Source organism: Chrysochloris asiatica, unplaced genomic scaffold (assembly GCF_000296735.1).
Source record: "Chrysochloris asiatica unplaced genomic scaffold, ChrAsi1.0 scaffold00115, whole genome shotgun sequence".
Taxonomy (NCBI): domain Eukaryota; kingdom Metazoa; phylum Chordata; class Mammalia; order Afrosoricida; family Chrysochloridae; genus Chrysochloris; species Chrysochloris asiatica.
Window position 1 is genome coordinate 6,787,819 of NW_006408633.1, and position 24,025 is coordinate 6,811,843.

The following is a 24,025-nucleotide window of genomic DNA, read 5'->3' on the forward strand; positions in this document are numbered from 1 at the left end:
AAAAAAAAAAGAAAAGAAAAGATAAAAAGGTTAGTGTACTGCTTGGCATCAATTTAAAAAGTTATATCTATTTTTTGAAAAGTTCAACTAATTACTAAAGATGGCCCTATTGACCTAAGGTACTGACCCCTCAAACTTTACTACCTTTCCATCTACTGGGCCACAGTATCTTTGACACTTAGGGAAAAATGATTTTACATATTTTCAAGGAGCATAACATTTTGAAAATGTGTGCTAAATTATAGATTTGATTTTTCTTTTCACTTTCTGTTTTTCTAATTTACTTGCTCCAGGATACAGGATTTATGATGTGGTTCTCAGTCCCCCACATAGAATTGAGTTGTCTGTTGGAGAGAAGCTTGTGCTAAATTGTACAGCAAGGACTGAACTAAACGTGGGGATTGATTTCAACTGGGAATATCCTTTGAAGGTAACACTAACAATTCAAAGCCAGACCTCCACATGCTTTGATCGTAATCCCCAAAGAAGAGAGATAGGGATTACTCTGGCCAGATAAACTATGTTGTTGTTGTTAGCTGCTATCCATGTTAACCCCAGGCACGACAGAACAAAACCACTCTGCCCATTCCTGTGCCAGCCTCATGACTGGTGTAGGATTTGGCCATTGGGTTTTCATGGACTGATTTTCAGAAGTAGATTACCAGGTATTTTTTCCTAGTCCATCTGAAAACTTCACTGAAACCTGTTCAACATCATAGCAACATACATAGCTGCTACCTGTAGGCAGACAATGGCTGTCTGCATATGTGCTGCAGTAGCTAGGAATCAAACCTGAGACTCCCAAATGGAAAGTGAGAATTCTACCATGGAACCGCCACTGCCCTCAGATGAAATCTGTTGTGTATATTGAGTCGATTCTGACTCATAATGGCCTATGTTGTTGTTAAGTTCCTTCGAGTTGGTTCTAACTCTTTTATAAGCTTTCTGAGCTTTTAAGTCTCCACAGGAGTAGAAAGCCTCATCTTTCTTCTGAGTGACCTATATAAGGGCCTTAAAACTTAAAGGTAAGGCAGAGTATACAACACTGTGGATAAAGAGATGCAAGGCCAAGTATTCTGGGCCACTCTGCTACAATGAGGCCATGAATATTAGTGTTCTCTGAGTATGTACTGGTAAACTTTGATCAATTTTACCTCTTCAAGGGGTAAGATGAGTCGCAACTCTTGAAGAGTGGTCCTAGTTGTCTTGTGCTCACTATGTGAGATTTTTCTAAACTCCTGATTCATTTGCTTCTATTTATTTCTCCTGACACCAAAGAACATTATCTATATGATATTAGAAGATCAGGAGTACCAATTGTTACATTAATTAATGTTCACCAAGTCCCAAGACTTAATTTTGTTGATACTTAGGAAGCTACTTTGCTCAGCTTTGGAAGTAAATTAAACTTTTTTCTTTTTTTCAGCATCAGCGTAAGAACCATATAACCCGGGATTTAAAGTCTCATACTGAGAGTGACAAGACATTCTTAAGCACCTTAACTATAGATAGTGTAACCCGGAGTGACCAAGGGTTGTATAGCTGTGCTGCATCGAGTGGGATGATGAGCAAGAAAAACAGCACATTTGTCAAGGTCCACGGTAAGCTAAAGGAGCTTTGGTAGCATAGTAGTGGTTATGAGTCGGGCTGCTAATCTCAAGGTCAGCAGTTTAGCTCCTTTGGAATTGTGCAGTGCCTTGAAAAGTGAAACAACTTGGATAAATTTAGCTCAGTTAGTGATTCTCATTAAGTTCATTGGGCAGATCCTTTTGAGCTTTTGCTAGGAAGGCCACTTGATCTAGAGATCAAGAGCATCACTTTGGAGCCAGAGGGACTTGGGTTCAATCCCAACTCTAAAAGTGAAATGAGATCATATAATACATGCTCATTAGATATTCATTGCTGTTGTTATTTTGTCAAGTCAAGTGCTTGTAACTTTAAAAATCTTTGTATTGAAAAGCCAAGAGACCTACTGGGATGAATGTAGATTCAGTTACTCACTGTGGGGCTGTGAGAAAATCAGTTCATTTTTCATTTATTCTCTTTTATTTATACATGCCTCAATTCAGAAGATATTTAGGTAGCGCCCTACTTAGAGACTATGGTAAGGATTTTGGATTTTATAGTATGAGAACACATTGAGAAGTTTTGACAGACAAATACATACTCTAGTTTATGTTTGTTTTTTTTTAGGAATACTTTGTTATGTGAAAAATATACAATAAAATTTTACAATAAATCCATACTTGTGAGAATAAGAATAATTTATTATTTTTTTTAAACAGAAAAACCTTTCGCTGCTTTTCTTAGTGGCATGGAATCTTTGGTGGAAGTCACAGTGGGAGATCGTGTCAGAATCCCTGTAAAGTGTCTTGGTTACCCACCACCTGAAATCAAATGGTAACTAGTAGAAATAAATGGAGAGCACTGTTTCACAAGAAGGCAAATGTTTATATTGTACAAATTTCTGGGGTTTTTTTTCTCCCTCCCACAGGTATAAAAATGGAAGACTACTTGACTCAAATCACACAATCAAAGTGGGGCATGTCTTAACAATTATGGAAGTGAGTGAAAAAGATACTGGAAATTATACTGTCATTCTTACCAATCCCCTTTCCAAGGAGAAACAGAGCCACGTGGTATCTCTGGTTGTGAATGGTGAGTCCATTCAGTTTTCCTTCTCTCCCCAGAATAGATTCTAAAGAGCATGCTCATTGTCTCCCTAAATAGCTAAGCCATCGTTCCACACTTACCTGAAGCATCTTCCACATCATGATTGGCCCAGAGCAGTGGGGTTGACATGAGGTGCAGGACAGTGTGGCATGGGTGTGTTTGCTTGAGAGGTCACATACATGGTTGTTGTTGTTGTTATGTGCTGTGGAGTCAGTTCCAACTCACAGCGACCCTGCACAGGGTTTCCGAGACTGTAAATCTTTATGGGAGCAGAAAGCCTCATCTTTCTCCTGCACAGTGGTTGGTGGACCTTGTAGTTAGCAGTCTAATCCACTGTGCCACCAGAGATCATAATGGAAAAGTTGGTGGTTCTAACTCTTCAGGCACTCTCTGCTGGCGAAAGATGAAGCAGTCTGTTTTTGGTGTAAAGATTTAAAGCCTCAGAAACCCTATGGAGCAATTCTTCTCTGTCCTGTAGCGTTGTTATAAATAGGAATCAACTTGATGGAAGTGGGTTTCAGTAAAGGGTCTGCTAGCTAAGTGAACATGAAAAACCAGACAAATAACTACCCTAAAGTGGTCCCTAGACCACTATATCAGTGTCGCTTGAAATACTTGCTATAATGCAGATTCTTTGATTTCAGGATATTCTGACACATCCTCCTAAATTTTAAGAACCGCTACCTCAAACACAGCAAGTCAGTACCGGTGACACTGATCTTCTACTGTTGTTGATCAGTAAGTCTACAGTAACATCAGCCGTCTGTTTTGCACATCTGGAGGGTGTATGAACATGATCAGTTGTTCATTTTGTCTGTAGTTATTCACATTGGCGTTCACAGATCAATCCGATATACTGGGTGTTTGCATTAGATATTTGCTTATACTCTTTACTCACACCCTCTTGTACTTGCTGACATTTGCTTGGACTCTATTTGCCCAGCAGGGTCAGTGCTAGATTAGGTCCTGAGAGTCATTTGTTTTTAGTTGATGTGAGTTAGGGACCATATTAAGTTTGGATACTTTCCAGCATCAATCACTTTTTAAGCTGAGGTATTCAAGTCACAAGGTCTGCAGTTCAAACCCACCAACCACTCCTCGGAAACCCCATATTGTTGTTGTTGTTGAAACCCCATATAGGGTTGCTGAATTGGAACTGACTCGATGGCACTAAACAACAACAATGTGTAAATAGTTAACCCATCAGCTGCTAACCATAAAATTGGCAGCTTGAGTTCACCGAGAGTTGCCATGGACGAAAGGCCTCGTGATCTAGTTCCAGAAAAATCACACATTGAAAACCCTATGGAGTCCAGTTACACTCTGACACACACATGGGGATGCCATGAGCTGGAGATGACTACACAGCACCTGGTTTTTAAATACCAGTCAAGACCCTAGCATCGTGGCCAGGTGTTTTTTCTTGGATGTTTTTTCAACACCTGATCATTCTTCTCATGTAGTGGCAGAGAACTATGTTTTGTTGCTATGCAATGATTCATAATGGGGCATCTGTCCCATGGTTTGCTTTTTTTTTTTGTCGTTCTTCTTCTTCTAATTCTTAAATCTTTAGGTAAAAGACAGTTTTTTGTGTCCCAAGGCGGATACTAGGATGAGCTAAGACCTTAAATTAAGGAGCTCTGATAGTGTAGTGGTTACAAATCGGGCTGAGAACCGCAAGGTCAGCAGTTTGAAACTACCAGCTGTTCCATGGGAGAAAGATGAGGCTTTCTGCTCCCGTAAAGATTTATAGCCTTGGAAACCCTGTTCAGGGTCGCAATGGGTCGGAACCAACTCCATGGCACTTAACAACAAAAATAAGACCTTTGATTTATAAGCTGCACATTCCATAATTGTAATTCATAAGCATTGAACTTTTTTTTTTAGTACTGTTCTCTCAGGAAACAAGTATATGAATATGTATGTGTATGAAACTGGAATATACAGATTTTATTTCAATTCAGCAGTTCAGTTACCAGAGAAAGTGCTCTAGAAAAATTGGTACAGAGAAATGAAACCCAGAAGATACGTAGAATTAAGGTCATAAACACTCCCACCTCTTGAGGGTGCACAGAAGAACTACATAGAAATCTAAGTTGTATTCATTCATCAGCGATTTAGTCAGATGTGCGCATCCTATGTTTTATAAGGAATGTCAGTGGGTCTTTTCCCAAGGGAATGAGATCATCCGATGAAGGTTCATTTGGTTTCAATGTCCATATCCTTTTGTAAGACCTTGAAGTTGGCAACACAGGGAAACAGGAACTCCACCCTAGCTCCATGAATTGCAGAACTGTTGTGCTGGTTTATGACCATCTGCCCATTCTTCCTGTTATGACACAGATTGTGAACTTTTACTGGGAATGGTGAAAAGTAAATTCACAGTTTTATACAATGAATTGCTGAAGAGGCCTCCTGAAAGTATAGAGTGTGTATTGTTTATGGAAGGTGTTTCCTATTGGGCCGAAGTCAGTGGCAACTCTGTTCATTTGTTTCATTTCCAGGTTTGCCTAGTATTTCTTCTGATCCACCCAGGCTCAGCATACAAAAGGACATACTTACAATTACGGCTAATACAACTCTTCAAATTACTTGCAGGTAAGAGTTCATTTTAGATTCAGATTTCCCATGCTCAGCAACTCATTATTTATCAAGAAAACAATAACAATGTCTACTATTATTATTGTTAGGGGCAGTCAAGTCGGTTCCAACAGAATGAATCCCTGCCTGGCCTGTACCCTCATCACAATTGTTCATCTGTTTGAATCTATCACATCTGCCACTGTGTCGATCCATTTCACTGGGGGGTCTTCCTCTTTTGTGCTGGTCTTCCACTTTAACAAACATGGTGTTCTTCTCCAAAGACTGGTCCCTCCTGAAAACGTGTCCAAAGTATGAGATGAAATCTTGCTAGCCTTGCTTCTGAGGAACATTCTGGCTGTACTTGTTCTAAGACAGATTTGTTTGTTCTTCTAGCAGTCCATGGTACCTTCAATATTGTTTGCTAACATCATAATTCAAATGTACCAGTTCTTCTGTGGTCTTCCTTATTCACTGTCCAACTTTCACATGCATATGTGGCAATGAAAATACCATGTCTTGGGTCAGGCACGTCTTAGTGAGGTCTTTGCTCTTTAAATCTTTAAAGAGGTCTTTTGCAGCAGATTAGCCTAATGCAATGCATCATCTGATTTCTTGACTGCTAGTTCCAGGAGCACTGATTGAGGAAACAAGCAAAATGAAATCTTTGACAACTTTAATTTCTATTATAGCAACTATATTATAATATAGTTGCAACAATTGTTTATAAATAGTGACATTTCTAAGAACTGGTGTAATAGTGAACGTGCTAGGAATGTGTTTTAGGCATTCCACATGATTTTGCTAGTATTTTTCTCATACTGCCCTCTTACTCTCATACACACACACAAAACACACATGGGAAGGCTTAAATATGCACACACTCTCAGACGTCAATGTTCAGAACATCAGTATAGCAGACACTGAGTAGGGATCAAATCAATCAATGAACTTGAGGACATACTCTTAAAGAATGTAGTTGAAAAGTTATGGGCCATACTCATGATTATGACAATCATGATGACTCTAGGGCATCTTTTTAGTCCTTTTCATGATAAAATTCTTATGGTGGTGACAATTTACTATACAGTCAGTAATGTTATTGAATGCATGATCTGAGTGGGGAATGAATGGACTTCATGCTCAGACTTGATATTTTCCAATGTCTCTCTTTGTACTTGGTAATAAGAAGTTATTCTATGGACTTTTGCTCATTGGGGAAACACCTCTTTGACTACAAGTGACCATATTAAATTTTGGGTTCCACTCCCTACCCTGGGATGAAAGATGCAAGACCTTGAGATTTACTGCTGTGATTATGCATGAAATCCTAGATGCTTCTCAGGATCCATGAGTTTTGGACATAGACAACGTTAAGTGGAGGAAATGTTGTCCTCTGAGAAAGATACTCCGGATCCAGAAAGAACCTTGGGCTGTTCATTGTAATTGCTTCCTACCTGACGAATATCAAGTTTCCAACAGAAAGATACAGACTTCTATTTCATATTGCAAAGTGTAAAGGATACTCTAGGTCCCTTACCAAGTTCCTGATCCCAACACCCAGCCCCTGGGAAGAAACACAGTAGCTTTGCTAGTTCAAGACTAACACATTTCTCAGTAACTTTTCCCTTAAGACCATTGCTATTAAGTCACTCATAACAACCTTAGAGTACAGAGTACAGCTGCCTTGTAGGATGTACAAGACTATAAATCTTTACAGAAACAGACTGCTGCGTCTTTCTCCCATAGAGTGACGGTGAGCTTGAACCTGCTGGCCTTTCCATTAGCAGCTGTGTGCTTGGCCTCTGTACCACAGGGCTCCTGCCTTTCCCCAATCCACCTTCGAAAACAAAGATTATTTAAAATCCTCGGAGATCTATTCTCTTTCTTTAAGTTTTTATTGGTTCTGAAAAAGCCATGGAATATGTTGGGGCCCCTTGGGTGGTGCAAATAGTTAAGTGCTTGGCTACTAACTGAAAGGTTAGAAGTTCAAGTCAACCCAGAGGCACTTCCGAAAGAAGGCCTAGCAATCTACTTCCAAAAATTTGATCATTAAAAACCCTATGGTGCACAGTTGTGCATGCAGTTGCAGGGTAACTGGTTCCTATATGTGTATGTTACTAATGTAGTTGCAATTTTATGTAAATTTCAAGTTCTTTGAAGGAAAGGTCTACATTTTTTACATTCCTCTTGGTGTTGACTATTTCCCTTGTAGCCTCGTAGAGCAATGGTTCAATAACAGTAATCTACGTCTTAATGTGCTTCTCATAGTGGCCCTTGTAGCAACACCCCCTCCCTCCCTGACCTCACCTCTTAATCTCCCCTTTTCTCATTTTGATACGACTATCTTGGCTTCATTGCTATTTTCCTAATATTCTAGATATGCATGTACATCATGGCCTTTATATTCACTCTCCCTGGATACCATGCTTGGTAGAGTAAAGGGCTAGAGAAAAACAAGACCCTCAAGCAGACGAATTGATACCATGACTGCAACAGGGGGCTCAAACATATTGTGAGGATGATGCAGGACAGCACAATCTTTCCTTTTTTTTATACATGGGGTCACAGTGAATCAGAACAGCTTGCTGGCACCCAGCACCCGTAACACTATCTAGAACACTGTTCCTCTGGGTAATCACAAAGTCAGCTGTATCAAGCCCCATCCTTGTATAACTTCATATACTTATCTCCTCTGTATTTTTCTCTATAGTATTTATTATCACCTTGTATACATTCTACTTTTTTCCTGCTTGTCTCTTTCAATTAGACTAAGTTTTCAAAAGAAGCATTGATTTTTGTTATGATTTGTACACTGCTATACCTCAAGTCCTTAGCAGTGCCTGGCACATAGTACATAATAAATGTATGTTGATTGAATGAATAAACAGAAAATTCAGGCATCTCTGTCCATAGTGGTTTCTGGATCTGAGCCTCTGGCTTTTTTGTCATGTGCCAAGTTAACTTGTCACCTTTGGGAGAAGGATTTGTATCTGTCTGCTGGAGAACTTATTGAACAATTTGAGAACCAGACCTTCTACCTCTATTTCCTCAGAAACCAGCTCTTAGTAGCAGGTCACATTAATACCGCCCTGGAATTTATTTTTTAGGGGAGAGAGGGACTTGCAGTGGCTGTGGCCCAACCATCAGAGTGGGTCTGAGGAAAGGGTGGAGGTGACTGAGTGCAGTGATGACGACTTCTGTAAGATGCTCACAATTCCTAACGTGATCGGAAATGACACTGGAGCCTACAAGTGCTTCTACCGAGACACTGACTTGGCTGCAGTTGTTTATGTCTACGTCCAAGGTGAGTGGTTAAATAGAATTCATTTCCCACGTTGATTTACCGGTTATAAAACACAATGGATGTAAAGAGGAACAGAGTACAACAAAAGGTCCTCTTGAAAGGCTGTTTGCCAACTGGAAAATAAAAAAGTTTTTTTTTGTTTTGTTTTGTTGTTTTTTTTCCCCCCAAAGCTTCCTCTGAGAAAGATGCACTGGTTTGTTCTGGAGCACGTACCCTGATTACATCTTTTTGTGCTCAATTAGTATAGTTCGATCTTGGTCCAGAACTGAATCTGTGTTCAAAATTGGCTATAGAGACTCAGATAAAACTTTCTGATGTTTGAGGGGGAGAAAACCCCCCTGAAAACCCTGAAATATGTGAAAAGGGAGACTTGGAAATGAAAGATGAGGTAGATAGGTTGTCTCTGCCAGCCTAGGAGATTTTACAGGGTAATAAGCAAGGGCTCTGGAGTTCTTTTGTTCACTGGAATTTTTCTTTTCCTATCTATCTATCTATCTATCTATCTATCTATCTATCTATCTATCTATCTATCTATCTATCTATCATCTATCTATCTATCATCTATCTATCTAATATCTATCTATCTATCTATCTATCTATGTATCTATCTATCTATCTATCTATCTATCTAATTTTTTAAAATCTCATTTGTTGTTAAGTGCAGTCGACTTGGTTCTAGTTCATAGTGACCCTTTCTAGCATGGATGGGGAATGTCCGACCTGTGGGACGTATGTTGTTGTTCTTAAGTACCATGGAGTCAGTTCTGACTCATAGTGACCCTGCACAGGGTTTCTGAGTTTGTAAATCTCTACGGAAGCAAAAAGCCTCATCGTTCTCCCATGGAATGGCTGGTAGTTTCAAACTGCCGACCTTGAGGTTAATAGCCTGATTCGTAACCACTACGCTACCAGAGCTCCTTTGTGGGATATATAAGGCCCACAAAATCATTTGATCTGGTCCTGCCAAGGCAACTTCAATTTCAGCCATCACATGAGGGGTGAGTTCATTAAATGTTTGACCAAATATAGCAGGCTAATTTTTTAAGTTGGTAATTTTGTATGGATCATGAATGATGTTATCAATTTTGGCAGAGAAAATGGTTCCCTATCCCTGCTGTATGGGGTTTCCAAGGAGTAGCTGGTGAGTTTGAACCACCGACCTTGCAGTTAGCAGTCCAAAGCTTATCCTACAGTGCTATACCAGGACATTGTGTGCAAATGAAGACACTGCTTCAAAGGGCCTATGGAGTTTGCCTTGCATATGTGATCTGAGATCTTGCATGATTGACTAAATCCTTTAAAGGTTTGCAATTTGGGATTGATGCCTGGTGACAGATTTGATATCCATGTAGTACGAATACAATGTTACACATATTTAGCATTTGTAAATAGAGTTCCACCTTCTTTTGTGTTTCAAAACTCTTATATTAGCTTAACTTCCCTGTGAAATGAACTAATGACATACTTATATTATAACTTTGGAGATATAGAAGGGTTGGAAGGGATTGCATACTATTTTGCTTAGATATACTGAATATGTTTCTTTTTAATGGAGATGAGCTTTTAGAACTTTTATTTATATATTTTTATACCTCTGCACATCCCAGAGGCTATGAGGCAGATGGAGATGCCGTTTCTCCCAGAAACATCTTTTTTACCGAACAGGAATTTCACCAACGTTGGGAAACACAGTTGTGTATCCCCACTTGTGTTTCAATATTGCAGTATGGTCGGTGCATTTGAAAAATGTAGGCTACGTTGAAGCACTATACTCATTTCTGGATTGTGTCATGTTTAAGAATGATTTTTGCCCATCATGTTTAAGTCCAAGATAGAATTCTGTGCCCTCCTCCTCCCTTCTGCAGAATTTGAAAGAGACAAGGCTCAGATCTTGGAGAACTTCTGGCTCCTTTTGATCTGGCAGTCTTGGGAGATCAGGCTTTCTCAGAAGATTTCAAGGATTTCCTGCTCTCCGACTGTCTGGAAATACTACACGATGAGCCTCTCCCATAATATTTCGTTACTGCCGTCTCTCCAAGTCAGGAAACCTGGAGACATGTGAAACATTATTTTCTGAGTTACAGTAAATATTTTATTTTTAGAGGATGGGTGGTTGTTTAGATTTCTTTTGTTTATTTCCGTATTTTGGGATACTGAAATAAAACTGATTTACTGAAGACCTTTGGTCTTAGTCAAAGGGTTAATTTCGCTTACAAAGGCTAGTTATGTAAGCAAGCTGTGGTATAGTTTTGTAACATGTGGACTAAAGGTAGGTAATAGTAAGTAGCATCGGGCCCTAGCACTGTTTCTCTATACATTACCAGTCTTTGGATATGCCATCAAATTCCTCTTCCTGTCTAAGCCATAATATTCTAGAAGTTGAGCTGTCCAAGATTTTGGTCTTGAAGTTTAACAATAGGAAAGACAACATTGAAATATTCCCTGTGAGTCGCTCTTTAGTGTCCCTTTTGGTTCCCACCTTATTTCCTTTGCCTTCTGACCTCATTCCATGCAGCAATGGCTGGAGCCAGGAAGTGGTAGCCTGGCCCAGTAAGATAATGGCTGTAGCATGTGGTGGGCTAGATTGGCTGCCTTTCTGTGCTTTCCAGCTGGGAAGGAAATCAAACTTCTGCTGTTGCAGGGAATTAACTTACTACCTTTGTCCCCTTGGGTTTAATTAACCCTTTCTTCACTTTGACGGACTATCATGAAGCACTCTAAAAATGCTCCATCTGGTGAATTGGCCTCTTAATATGACTTGTTATCTTTCTGCCATCTCCAGCATGACTCCAGACCCATCATCTCTATCTCTGGGAAGCAGAGAACTTTCCCAGAAGATTACTATCATTGTAGGAACATGTTTGAACAAGAAAATCCCTTTCCTTTTCTTCTCAGTCTTTTGCTTGGTGGATTTTCCGATTTTTTGTCACTGAAAGAATTAATGACTGCTGAATTTTAAGCTAAATGTCAGGTCTATTAAAGCATTATTTAATAAAGAAATTTAGAGTCATCATAATCTTAAAATGTCCAGATAGAATTCTCATGGATAATTGAGTTCAAAAATTGAATTTATTTTCTATTTATTTAAAAGATTCTTCAGGATTCATTAACTATTTTCATAGCATTTACATTACTTTCTTAATGAGAGAGAGAACTTTTTTTGTATAATCAGTAAAAGTTAATAGACGCAGTCTAGATTTAACATCAAATTTTAAAATAAATTTATTTTAAAGCTTCTTCATTTGGAAAAAAAAATTAAGATGTTAAAGCACACTCTACTTTGTGATTCTTATGAAAAGAGTCAATATCATTCTAGGAGATTTTCTTTGAATTTTTTTTTAATGTACACACATTCACACACAGGTATCTCTCTATCTATCTATGTATCTATCTGTGTCTGTCTATCTGTCTACTTAGGTCTACCCATCATTTATCCATCCATCTATCCATCCATCCATCTACCTGTCTATCTATCTACCTACCTTTTCTCTAGCATACTTTGTAGCATACTCTTGGATCCAGATGTCTATCAGCAGACTAATTTATGAGAATGCCTTTACTTAGTAAGAGGTGTCATTCTTAATTATTCATCTTCTGGTTAGAACATATAAACCTGAAAGAAGACCAACTTTTGTATTAAGTGCCACAAACTAACTAATGATATCAAATTGTCTTCTAGATTATAGATCGCCATTTATTGCTTCTGTTAGTGACCAGCATGAAGTTGTGTACATCACTGACAACAAGAACAAAACTGTGGTGGTTCCATGTCTTGGGTCCATTTCAAACCTCAACGTGTCACTTTGCGCAGTAAGTTAGACTTTTTTCAGTCATCTCTTCATCACTGCAGCTGAGTCGATTCTGACCCATCGTGACCCTATAGGACAGGGTATAACTGCCCCATAGAGTTTCCGCAGCTAGTTTCCCCTGGAGAAACTGGTTGGTTCAAACTGATGACCTTTCCCTTAGCAACTTAATGCTTTAACCACTGTACCACCAAGGATCCTTCAGTCATCTCATAAGTTTTCTTAATGTTGAGCTAATAGTTAACGTGGGTAGCCTGTTTATAATATATCAACAGGGAGTTTTAAAGATTCCTTGTTGCTGTTGTTAAGTTCCGTCGAGTTGGTTTTGAGTCATAGAACCCTGTATAGGGTTTCTTAGGAGCTGCTGGTGAGTTTGAACTATTGACCTTGTGGTTCAAACCAACTTTGCAGTCCAGTTCTTTATCCCACAGTGCCACACCAGGACTCCTTAGGAAGGGTCAAAATGGCAATGAATCAAAGGAAAAGCTCTTGCTATTCTTAAATGTAAGACAGATTCTTTGGTGATCAGCTACATGGGATTCACCTTTGAAAGCACATAACCAAATACTTGTTTTTTTTTTTTTTTACTACCCAGAGGTATCCAGAAAAGAGATTTTTTCCTGATGGCAACCGAATTTCCTGGGACAGCAAGATAGGCTTTACTATTCCCAGCTACATGATCAGCTATGCTGGCATGGTCTTCTGTGAGGCAAAAATGAATGATGAAAGCTACCAGTCTATTATGTACATAGTTGCGGTTGTAGGTAAGAGAACGGTTCCTTTCTGTATCATGAATATCAGACAATAAACTGGCTTCACAGTTTAAGATCTGGAGGATAAGGTATATGGTAAAGAACAAGAGATACTGAGAAGAATAACTTAACATCATATTGGATAATATATTACATCTACTCTTCTCTACCAAATAAACCCATGGGCAGTTGAGTTTCTCTCTTTTATTGCCAAGATCAAGAATTAAAAAGAATGTTGTTACAGTTGTACATTTTCTGGGAAAAAAAAAAAGAAAAGAAAAGATAAAAAGGTTAGTGTACTGCTTGGCATCAATTTAAAAAGTTATATCTATTTTTTGAAAAGTTCAACTAATTACTAAAGATGGCCCTATTGACCTAAGGTACTGACCCCTCAAACTTTACTACCTTTCCATCTACTGGGCCACAGTATCTTTGACACTTAGGGAAAAATGATTTTACATATTTTCAAGGAGCATAACATTTTGAAAATGTGTGCTAAATTATAGATTTGATTTTTCTTTTCACTTTCTGTTTTTCTAATTTACTTGCTCCAGGATACAGGATTTATGATGTGGTTCTCAGTCCCCCACATAGAATTGAGTTGTCTGTTGGAGAGAAGCTTGTGCTAAATTGTACAGCAAGGACTGAACTAAACGTGGGGATTGATTTCAACTGGGAATATCCTTTGAAGGTAACACTAACAATTCAAAGCCAGACCTCCACATGCTTTGATCGTAATCCCCAAAGAAGAGAGATAGGGATTACTCTGGCCAGATAAACTATGTTGTTGTTGTTAGCTGCTATCCATGTTAACCCCAGGCACGACAGAACAAAACCACTCTGCCCATTCCTGTGCCAGCCTCATGACTGGTGTAGGATTTGGCCATTGGGTTTTCATGGACTGATTTTCAGAAGTAGATTACCAGGTATTTTTTCCTAGTCCATCTGAAAACTTCACTGAAACCTGTTCAACATCATAGCAACATACATAGCTGCTACCTGTAGGCAGACAGTGGCTGTCTACATATGTGCTGCAGTAGCTAGGAATCAAACCTGAGACTCCCAAATGGAAAGTGAGAATTCTACCATGGAACCGCCACTGCCCTCAGATGAAATCTGTTGTGTATATTGAGTCGATTCTGACTCATAATGGCCTATGTTGTTGTTAAGTTCCTTCGAGTTGGTTCTAACTCTTTTATAAGCTTTCTGAGCTTTTAAGTCTCCACAGGAGTAGAAAGCCTCATCTTTCTTCTGAGTGACCTATATAAGGGCCTTAAAACTTAAAGGTAAGGCAGAGTATACAACACTGTGGATAAAGAGATGCAAGGCCAAGTATTCTGGGCCACTCTGCTACAATGAGGCCATGAATATTAGTGTTCTCTGAGTATGTACTGGTAAACTTTGATCAATTTTACCTCTTCAAGGGGTAAGATGAGTCGCAACTCTTGAAGAGTGGTCCTAGTTGTCTTGTGCTCACTATGTGAGATTTTTCTAAACTCCTGATTCATTTGCTTCTATTTATTTCTCCTGACACCAAAGAACATTATCTATATGATATTAGAAGATCAGGAGTACCAATTGTTACATTAATTAATGTTCACCAAGTCCCAAGACTTAATTTTGTTGATACTTAGGAAGCTACTTTGCTCAGCTTTGGAAGTAAATTAAACTTTTTTCTTTTTTTCAGCATCAGCGTAAGAACCATATAACCCGGGATTTAAAGTCTCATACTGAGAGTGACAAGACATTCTTAAGCACCTTAACTATAGATAGTGTAACCCGGAGTGACCAAGGGTTGTATAGCTGTGCTGCATCGAGTGGGATGATGAGCAAGAAAAACAGCACATTTGTCAAGGTCCACGGTAAGCTAAAGGAGCTTTGGTAGCATAGTAGTGGTTATGAGTCGGGCTGCTAATCTCAAGGTCAGCAGTTTAGCTCCTTTGGAATTGTGCAGTGCCTTGAAAAGTGAAACAACTTGGATAAATTTAGCTCAGTTAGTGATTCTCATTAAGTTCATTGGGCAGATCCTTTTGAGCTTTTGCTAGGAAGGCCACTTGATCTAGAGATCAAGAGCATCACTTTGGAGCCAGAGGGACTTGGGTTCAATCCCAACTCTAAAAGTGAAATGAGATCATATAATACATGCTCATTAGATATTCATTGCTGTTGTTATTTTGTCAAGTCAAGTGCTTGTAACTTTAAAAATCTTTGTATTGAAAAGCCAAGAGACCTACTGGGATGAATGTAGATTCAGTTACTCACTGTGGGGCTGTGAGAAAATCAGTTCATTTTTCATTTATTCTCTTTTATTTATACATGCCTCAATTCAGAAGATATTTAGGTAGCGCCCTACTTAGAGACTATGGTAAGGATTTTGGATTTTATAGTATGAGAACACATTGAGAAGTTTTGACAGACAAATACATACTCTAGTTTATGTTTGTTTTTTTTTAGGAATACTTTGTTATGTGAAAAATATACAATAAAATTTTACAATAAATCCATACTTGTGAGAATAAGAATAATTTATTATTTTTTTTAAACAGAAAAACCTTTCGCTGCTTTTCTTAGTGGCATGGAATCTTTGGTGGAAGTCACAGTGGGAGATCGTGTCAGAATCCCTGTAAAGTGTCTTGGTTACCCACCACCTGAAATCAAATGGTAACTAGTAGAAATAAATGGAGAGCACTGTTTCACAAGAAGGCAAATGTTTATATTGTACAAATTTCTGGGGTTTTTTTTCTCCCTCCCACAGGTATAAAAATGGAAGACTACTTGACTCAAATCACACAATCAAAGTGGGGCATGTCTTAACAATTATGGAAGTGAGTGAAAAAGATACTGGAAATTATACTGTCATTCTTACCAATCCCCTTTCCAAGGAGAAACAGAGCCACGTGGTATCTCTGGTTGTGAATGGTGAGTCCATTCAGTTTTCCTTCTCTCCCCAGAATAGATTCTAAAGAGCATGCTCATTGTCTCCCTAAATAGCTAAGCCATCGTTCCACACTTACCTGAAGCATCTTCCACATCATGATTGGCCCAGAGCAGTGGGGTTGACATGAGGTGCAGGACAGTGTGGCATGGGTGTGTTTGCTTGAGAGGTCACATACATGGTTGTTGTTGTTGTTATGTGCCGTGGAGTCAGTTCCAACTCACAGCGACCCTGCACAGGGTTTCCGAGACTGTAAATCTTTATGGGAGCAGAAAGCCTCATCTTTCTCCTGCAGAACAGCTGGTAGTTTTGAACTGCTGATCCTGAGGTTAGCAGCCCGATTCGTAACCACTACGCTACCAGAGCTCCTTCATGTACATGGTGGTCAAATACAAAATTAAAGTAGTGGTACGTTCGGTGGCCCGACGCTGTGAAGTAAGAATGCCTGCAGGGACTGTTGTCAAACCTAATGTGTACTGCCTTTGCTCTTGTTTCATGGAATTGAGCACCTGGTATGCAGATGTGTGGGAGGAAGAAGTCAAACTCTTTTCCTTGAATTCTGTGAGAAGCTTCTAATTTGGTTTGGAAGTTGATGTGTCAGTGACCATAGGCAGGTTCCACCTCAGAAGACTTTTACAGATCAACAATGTTTGCTTGCTTGGAACTGTCTTTACTGTTTTGTCTGAAGTTCAAGATCTGATTCTGAGCCTATACAGGGAAGGCACTAAGTTTTATTTTTGATTTAAGATGGATTCAAACGTTTTTTCCCCCGCAAACTAAAAACACTCAGTGTTATCAGCGGAAAAGCAAGGTTGCTTTGGTGGTGCTGGGGGATAAACATTGGCCTGCTAACTGCTAGATTGGCTGTTCAAATCCACTAGCCACTCTGCAGGAGAAAGATGAAACTGTCTGCTCTCATGAAGATTTCCAGTCTTGGAAACACTACAGAGTAGCTCTGCTCTGTCCGATAGGGTCGCTGTGAGTTGAAATTGACTCTAAGGAAGTGGTTTGGATGTTCCAGTGAGTGTGAGGTGCTAAGTTCATGCACAGCAGATTTCTTTACTATAGACTTCGCAGGGTATTTGATGTGCCATTTGTGAAATGGGTAATGTAGTGTGATGGGTGTGATGGTGGTGGTATTGTTGTTAAATGCTATCAAGTTGGTTCTGATTCATAGAGACCCTGTAAGGGGTTCCTGAGGAGCAGCTGGTAGGCTTGAACCTCTGACCTTGTAGTTAGTAGTACAGTGCTTATCCTACAGCAGCACACCAGAATTTCAGTGGTGGTATGTTGTCGTTGTGAAGTGCTGTTGAGCCGGTTCCAACCCATAGCGACCCATAGGGTTTCCGAGGAGCAGCTGGTGAGCTTGAACTGCCGACCTTGCAGTTCAAATGGCTTTGCAGTCTGGCGCATTAACCCACAGCACCACACCAGGACTCCAGTGGTGGTATAGGTAAAGTTTAACAAACCTGTTTGACCAGAGCACTTTTCCACCTCTTTCTCCCAAGTACATTCATTAATATCTTGTTTCAAACACAGTTTGACAGACTTATCTCAGTTGTCAGTCTTTGTTCTCTCTCCTGGTGTAGCATGGGAAAACTGGAGGCTCCTCGCTCATGGATACTCCTCCCATGCTTCCAAAGCCCCTGAGTGGTGCAAATGCTTAACCTGCTTGGCTGCCAACCAAAAGACTGGTAGTTGAGCCCACCAGAAATTCCTGGGAGGGAAGGTCTGGTGATCTACTACTAAAAGCCCAGCCACTGTAAATCATACAGAGCACAATTTTACTCTGACACACACAAATCGCCATGAGTCAGAGTCAACTTGTTGGCAACTGGTTTCCTGTGCTTCCTGCTACCCTTTGGTGTGTCTGCTGAGCTTTTTTTTCCTGGCATATTATTTCCAAAGAGTATTTTAAGCAAGTTCCAGGAAATTTGCTTACAAGTCGGCTAGGAAAAGGGCATTGGGGAAGACAGAGAAACGGAAGAGCTAGTAAGTAGGATGGGAAGAAGGAAATCAACAAGAAATGAAGATATAAGCATGTCCACTGAATAATAGCCCTGTCTCATCAGCAGTCACTAAACATTTGATTCATACTAGCATTTACCTTGGTATTTGAGGGGGCTTCAGAAAGTTCATGGGGGAAAAAAAATTCCATTATCTTTTAATTCCATGTTTTCCCATAAAACTTTGAAGACCCTTATATGAAACAAACATGAAATAGAAAGAAGTTTTGTTTTCAAAGCAAAGTCTGGGACTTTAGGTTGATTGTGATTAGACACTTTTGTTGATTTGATGCATGATGATGATCTCAAGTGACAGAATAAAGCAGTTCCATAGTGTTTTCTTGGTTCTAATCTTTACACAAGCAGATCCCCAGGTCGTTTTTCCATGGAGCTACTGGGTGAGTTTGAACTGCAGTAGCTCAGTGCTCAACTGTTTGTGCCACAGGGTCCTCAATAAGAAAATCATTTCAGATTAATGACTTTGGGTGCAAACAAACAAAGAAGGGAAAGAAGAGGAGGAAGGAAAGAAAGAAGGAAAGACAGATACAATTGATAATACATCCCCCCAAACCCATTGCCATTCAGTGAATAAGCACTGGACTGCTAACCACAAGGTCAGTGGTTCAAACCTATCAGTCACTTCTCAGAAACCCCATACAGGGTCGCTATGAGTTGGAACTAACTCACTGGCACTTAGCAACAACAAAAATAACAATTCTGTTCAGGAGCAGAGAGTCTCATCTGTCTCCCTCTGAGTCATTGGTGGGTTTGAACTGCTGACCTTGGTTTTTCAGCCCAGTGCTTATCTTACAGTACCACCAAGCCTCCTTGTTGACAATGGCAGTGATTCATTATATAATAATTTATATCTTAGTTTATAATACAGTAGTTTAGTGCTTGTTTGGAAGTCAGTTTGTTCCTGGTTTTGCAACTTGTTAGCTGAGTATCTTAGACAAGTTATTGAACTTTTCTGTCTTGTTTTTTTTTCATGGGGAAAATGAGACAGTAATATTAGTTGCAAGGATTAAATGAGTTACTCAATATGGAACACTTAGAACAATACTTGGCATAACATAATGTATGTGGTATTCACAGTTAGTCTCTATCTTATGAGACTGGGAGAGCTGGAAGAATAATCTCTGTAACTTAGATGGAAAAATGAGACATAATTCCAAGACTTGTAGAAAGTCACTTAGCTTTGCTAGCTGTCACTAGAACACACAAGTCTAACTGTTCTTTGAAAAAGAACGGTGGGGGCAAAAATCATATGCTAAAACAACAAAACAAAACATAGGTTCTAATTTCTGGAAACCTTTATTTTCTATTCCTCAAAGCTGATTGACAATTCAAAACTTGCTTTTCTCATCTCCAGTCCCACCTCAAATTGGTGAGAAATCTCTGATATCTCCCATGGATTCCTACCAGTACGGCACCATGCAAACGCTGACATGCACAGTCTACGCCGTTCCTCCCCCTCGTCACATCCAATGGTATTGGCAATTGGAGGAAGAATGCAGCTACCTCCCCACGTGAGTTCGGCCACAGTCTCTTTCATTCTATCTTTTTACATTCCCTGTAGCTTCGTTGTTATATGACTACAATCTAAGCCAGAAGGTCTAGCCCTAAGAAAATTCTTTCTCAAGAGAACGCCTTCATCTTCTTCTGCATCTTAAACTGTAGGAGGTATCTTTGCTTGGGATAACCCACTTGAGATTAGATGGCTTTCTTTGCTTCATATCTCCTCTTAGATGAACCCTGATGTTTACCTCACCAAATGAAAGCTATTTGCTTAGTTTGCTAATCGCCAAATCTTTGAATTTCCTCCTTATACCAGTCAATTGATGACCACCACACTACTCCTTATCTGTGAGAAGGTTAATTTCTCAGAGGAAGTGTTGAAGGATGGGAGGGAACGGTAGACCTAGCCCAACCCCAGCTTATCAAGTTCTAGCATAAGTCCAGACATCCTTAGGGGAAAAAAACCCAACAACAACAAGAAACCAACAACAACAACTAAGCCACCACCACCCTAAGCAGTCCACTTCCTGTTGTTGTTTTCGAAATGGCCACCACTAGTTTCTTCCTCAGCTGTTTGATCATTTCCTATATAGAGGCCACAATCCCAGAGACCTTACTTTAAGAAACCCAGTGGCTTCTTAGTTTCCTTGGCTTCCTTTGAACTAAATTAACTTGAATTGTCTTGTCAATTCAATTTATGAATGGAAGTTTGTTCCCAGAATAACTGCTTCCCTCCTGTATCCTGAATGAATCTACCTAGGACATTTTTCTTCATTGCTAAGGCCCATTTTTAACTGGTGTGATATTTTGTAACAGGATTGCTTGCATTGAAAATTATTTCTAGGAACATGATAACCAAAGTTTGATTTTTTGTTTTATTACTGATTTGAATTGAAGAAAACTTCATTCATAACATGATCTGTGATCTTCTTCTTATAGCCAAGCTGCCTTGATGACAAAACCACATTGTAAAGAATGGAGAAATGTGGAGGACTTCCAGGGGGGAAATAAAATTGAAGTCACTAAAAATCAATTTGCTCTAATTGAAGGAAAAAACAAAGTGAGTTTGAATTCTTTAATCTGAAATCATCCTCACCTTTTCCTCCTTTTTACTTGAAAGGATGATACACTCATGTATAAGGAACATTAGAGATATTAATCAAATTTTAACAATCAAATAAAAAGAAAGTAAAATCATGATAAAATATTAAGTCATTTTTAAAGCATCATTGAGTTAAAAAGCATCATTGGCTTCTTTTAAAATTATTTTTCTTTGTGGTTAATACATACGGTGACATTAAATATGTTCATCACGTTGTTCAAGTATACGACCATTGACCTATTAATAGCTTACCATAGAAAAATGAAATACATATGCCATTAAACTTGTGTGCTTGTTGTAAGGTGATTCGTATTTTATAAATGTGAAAATGGGTGTAAGGATTCTATTAAAACACATTCATTATTTTATGGTTTCCAAAGCAATTGTGTGCATGTGTGTGAACCATATCAGCATAGTTACAGTTGCATAGGTATAATAATGTGTAGTAGTATTAATGATGTAGACAGGAAGTAGCAATTGTGGAGACTACCGGATTTTAGTTTGAATGCAAGTATACAAACACAGCCTCTGTTGTTTATGGCTTGAGCTTGTTTTCTCCTTTTTTTTTTCTAGACTGTAAGCACCCTTGTTATCCAAGCAGCAAATGTGTCAGCTTTGTACAAATGTGAAGCCATCAACAAAGCTGGGCTGGGAGAGAGGGTTATCTCTTTCCACGTGACCAGTAAGTGCTCCTCTCTGAAGGGTAGAGTGGGTTGGATCTCTTTCAAAGTGGGTGCTGAGTTGGGTAATCCTTTGTAGCCCTCATTGTTCGCCTGAGTAGTTACGGTGTTTAAGGCTGAGGACTTGGATTGGTAATTGATGTTCTTGTGTATAAATTAAATTCCTGAGGTAGCTGCTGGCCTTGATGTCTGTATCAACTCCACACATTCTTTTAAATCACAATTCCTGGGCCATATTTATGTCTTCATCATCAGAGTCTAAGGAGTTCTGGTGGTGCAGTGGGTTAAGTATTGCGCTGCCAACTATCAACCACTCCTTGGAGAAATATGAGACCATCTGCTCCTGTCAACATATAGTCTTGGAAACCCCATGGAGCAGTTCCACTCTTCCGTATAGTTTCCTTATGGGTTGGATCCAAGTAGACAGCAGTGGTGGGTCATCAGAGTCTAGCACAGTGCTTGCCTTACTAAGTGGTTCCATTAATGCTGATGGGTGTGCTCCCCATAAAATGGAAGAAGTTGAGTTTTCTGGAGGCGGAGCAATGCCCTGCCAGCACTGTTGATTTTGCCTTTGCACCTCAATTCTATGAATACCTTCAGCTGATGGAAATGAATAAGATATGTAGTCCAGGCTACTTAGTAAGACTAATAAGTGTAGCTTTACTGTCATTGGGTGCTATGTATTAATGGGGAATTACTTTTCAAAATGTCATATTGTGACTAGATTTCTGCTTTTGTTATGTTATTTAATTTTTGTTTTTATTTTTTTAATCTTAAAAAATTATGCTGCGTTCTTAAAGTGGAGATTTGATAAATAACTGAGGAATTTGGCCCAAGCGACACATTTTGAGATTCAAATTGTCTACTTTGGGTGTGTGTGATATCATCTGGGATTGCCAGAGTTTCATTTCTCTTGGGTTTGATAGGCAGAGTATGAAAGCAACAAGCAAAGGGTAGCAGATTGCACAGAGTTAAATTACACTTCTCTAACTATGGGTTTTCAATTTCAGGGGGTCCTGAAATTAGTCTACAACCTGATGCCCAACCAACTGAGCAGGAGAGCGTGTCTTTGTGGTGTTCTGTAGACAGAACTACGTTTGAGAACCTTACATGGTATCGGCTTGGCCTACAGGCCCTGCCAGTCCAAGTGGGAGAGCTGCCCACACCTGTTTGCAAGAACTTGGATGCTCTTTGGAAAATGACTGCCACCATGTTCTCTAATAGCACAAATGACGTTTTGATCTTGGAGCTCCAGAACACATCCTTGCAGGACCAAGGGGACTATATCTGCTTCGCGCAGGACAGGAAGACCAAGAAAAGACATTGTGTGGTCAAGCATCTCATGGTATTAGGTAGGAAGGCGACTCTGACCCATCTTTTCAAGGCAATTGGAGTTTTAATTATAGTGTTTTGAGTTGCTAAGTGAAGATTTCTGTCCTTTATTAGCTTACTGGATAGAATGTTGTATACTCTTTATTGAAACCCTAGAGGCAGGATAAAAGCTATTATGGCATAATGATTTATTAAAAAAAGAAAACAAGATGGTTGTTTCCAACCTTGTGCCTGCAAGTGATTAGCATGAGTCAGGAAGATGTCTGCTTTATTCTTGGACATTCGTTTATTCAATAGACATATATGAAAGGGCTTTAAAACATTGGTGGAAAAATGGAATTAAAAGATCATAGAATTTTTCCACCAATGTTTTAAAGGCTCGTTGTATAATGTAATGCCTAGGATGTGTCGGAAGAGTAGCAGAATTTCACAGTGGCAAACACGATGGACAGATGTGCCTATTGTCCCCAGAGATTTTACAGTCCAAAGGAGAACACAGAGAAGCCACCATGAGATCAACCTATCAGGGCAGCAGCTGTTCCAGTCATTCTGGCGCATACTAGGTGTCTAATGTATCTGTTACATTACAGTATGATGGTGAGGTGAGGTGAGGTGAGGTGAGGACCTACTAGAGCCCATAAGAGTGGGGGCTGCACTTACTCCCTTTACCTCTGGGTTATCTCGTGTTAGCCAGCGTGATTCAAGTTCAATGAGTTGCTAATTTTAGTGAACAAATAGCTTTGGACATTCCCAATGGAGCCCTTCTTCTAGACCTCATCTGATTTTGTCCCTTGCATAAAAGTTGTGCAGCCATGACTGTCGTGGGCGAAAATCAGGAAACTTAGAGGTGTTTTTATTGTTGCTATCTCCTTTTGCTTCTCTCTTCATTGCTCCTTCCCAGTTCCTAGGGTGCAGATGCCCTCTGCTTTTTATAATTAGATCAGAGAAATGCTCAGGTAAACTAGTCTATACCAAAATTGAAAGCAATAATATCTTCCTCATAGGGTTTGATATCTCTAGATAGAGACCCTAGCATTGGGTTTACTTGTTTTAAGACTTTAGGTATTAGATGAGATGTTTTTTGGTGATATCGTTCCCAGGGCTCTTCAAATCACACCACATAAATGGCTATGTGTATATATCTATATCTGTCTGTCTCTCTCTCTCTCTCTCTCTATCTCTCTATCTATCTATCTATCTATCTATCTATCTATCTATCTATCTATCTATCTATATCTATATCATATCTATATCTGTGGGCCTTATTGAGTGGTCCAGTGTCAAGCTAAGGGAAGAATTTAGCAAGAGTGAGGAAGGAGGTTCCTGGTCTTGCC

The 24,025-nt window shown here is 39.4% G+C and overlaps 1 protein-coding gene across 1 annotated transcript in view; it reads left to right on the forward strand.

Moving 5' to 3' along the window:
* Window positions 1–24,025, forward strand: part of KDR (kinase insert domain receptor (a type III receptor tyrosine kinase)) — a 63,132-nt gene that overhangs the window by 2,619 nt on the left and 36,488 nt on the right. Inside the window, exons 2-13 of the mRNA XM_006868054.1 lie at window positions 5,178–5,271; window positions 8,364–8,560; window positions 12,240–12,370; window positions 12,962–13,130; window positions 13,673–13,809; window positions 14,806–14,980; window positions 15,665–15,779; window positions 15,874–16,037; window positions 19,432–19,588; window positions 20,517–20,637; window positions 21,253–21,361; window positions 22,370–22,711. Coding sequence (XP_006868116.1) covers window positions 5,178–5,271; window positions 8,364–8,560; window positions 12,240–12,370; window positions 12,962–13,130; window positions 13,673–13,809; window positions 14,806–14,980; window positions 15,665–15,779; window positions 15,874–16,037; window positions 19,432–19,588; window positions 20,517–20,637; window positions 21,253–21,361; window positions 22,370–22,711 — 1,911 coding nt within the window. The remainder of the gene's footprint in view (window positions 1–5,177; window positions 5,272–8,363; window positions 8,561–12,239; window positions 12,371–12,961; window positions 13,131–13,672; window positions 13,810–14,805; window positions 14,981–15,664; window positions 15,780–15,873; window positions 16,038–19,431; window positions 19,589–20,516; window positions 20,638–21,252; window positions 21,362–22,369; window positions 22,712–24,025) is intronic.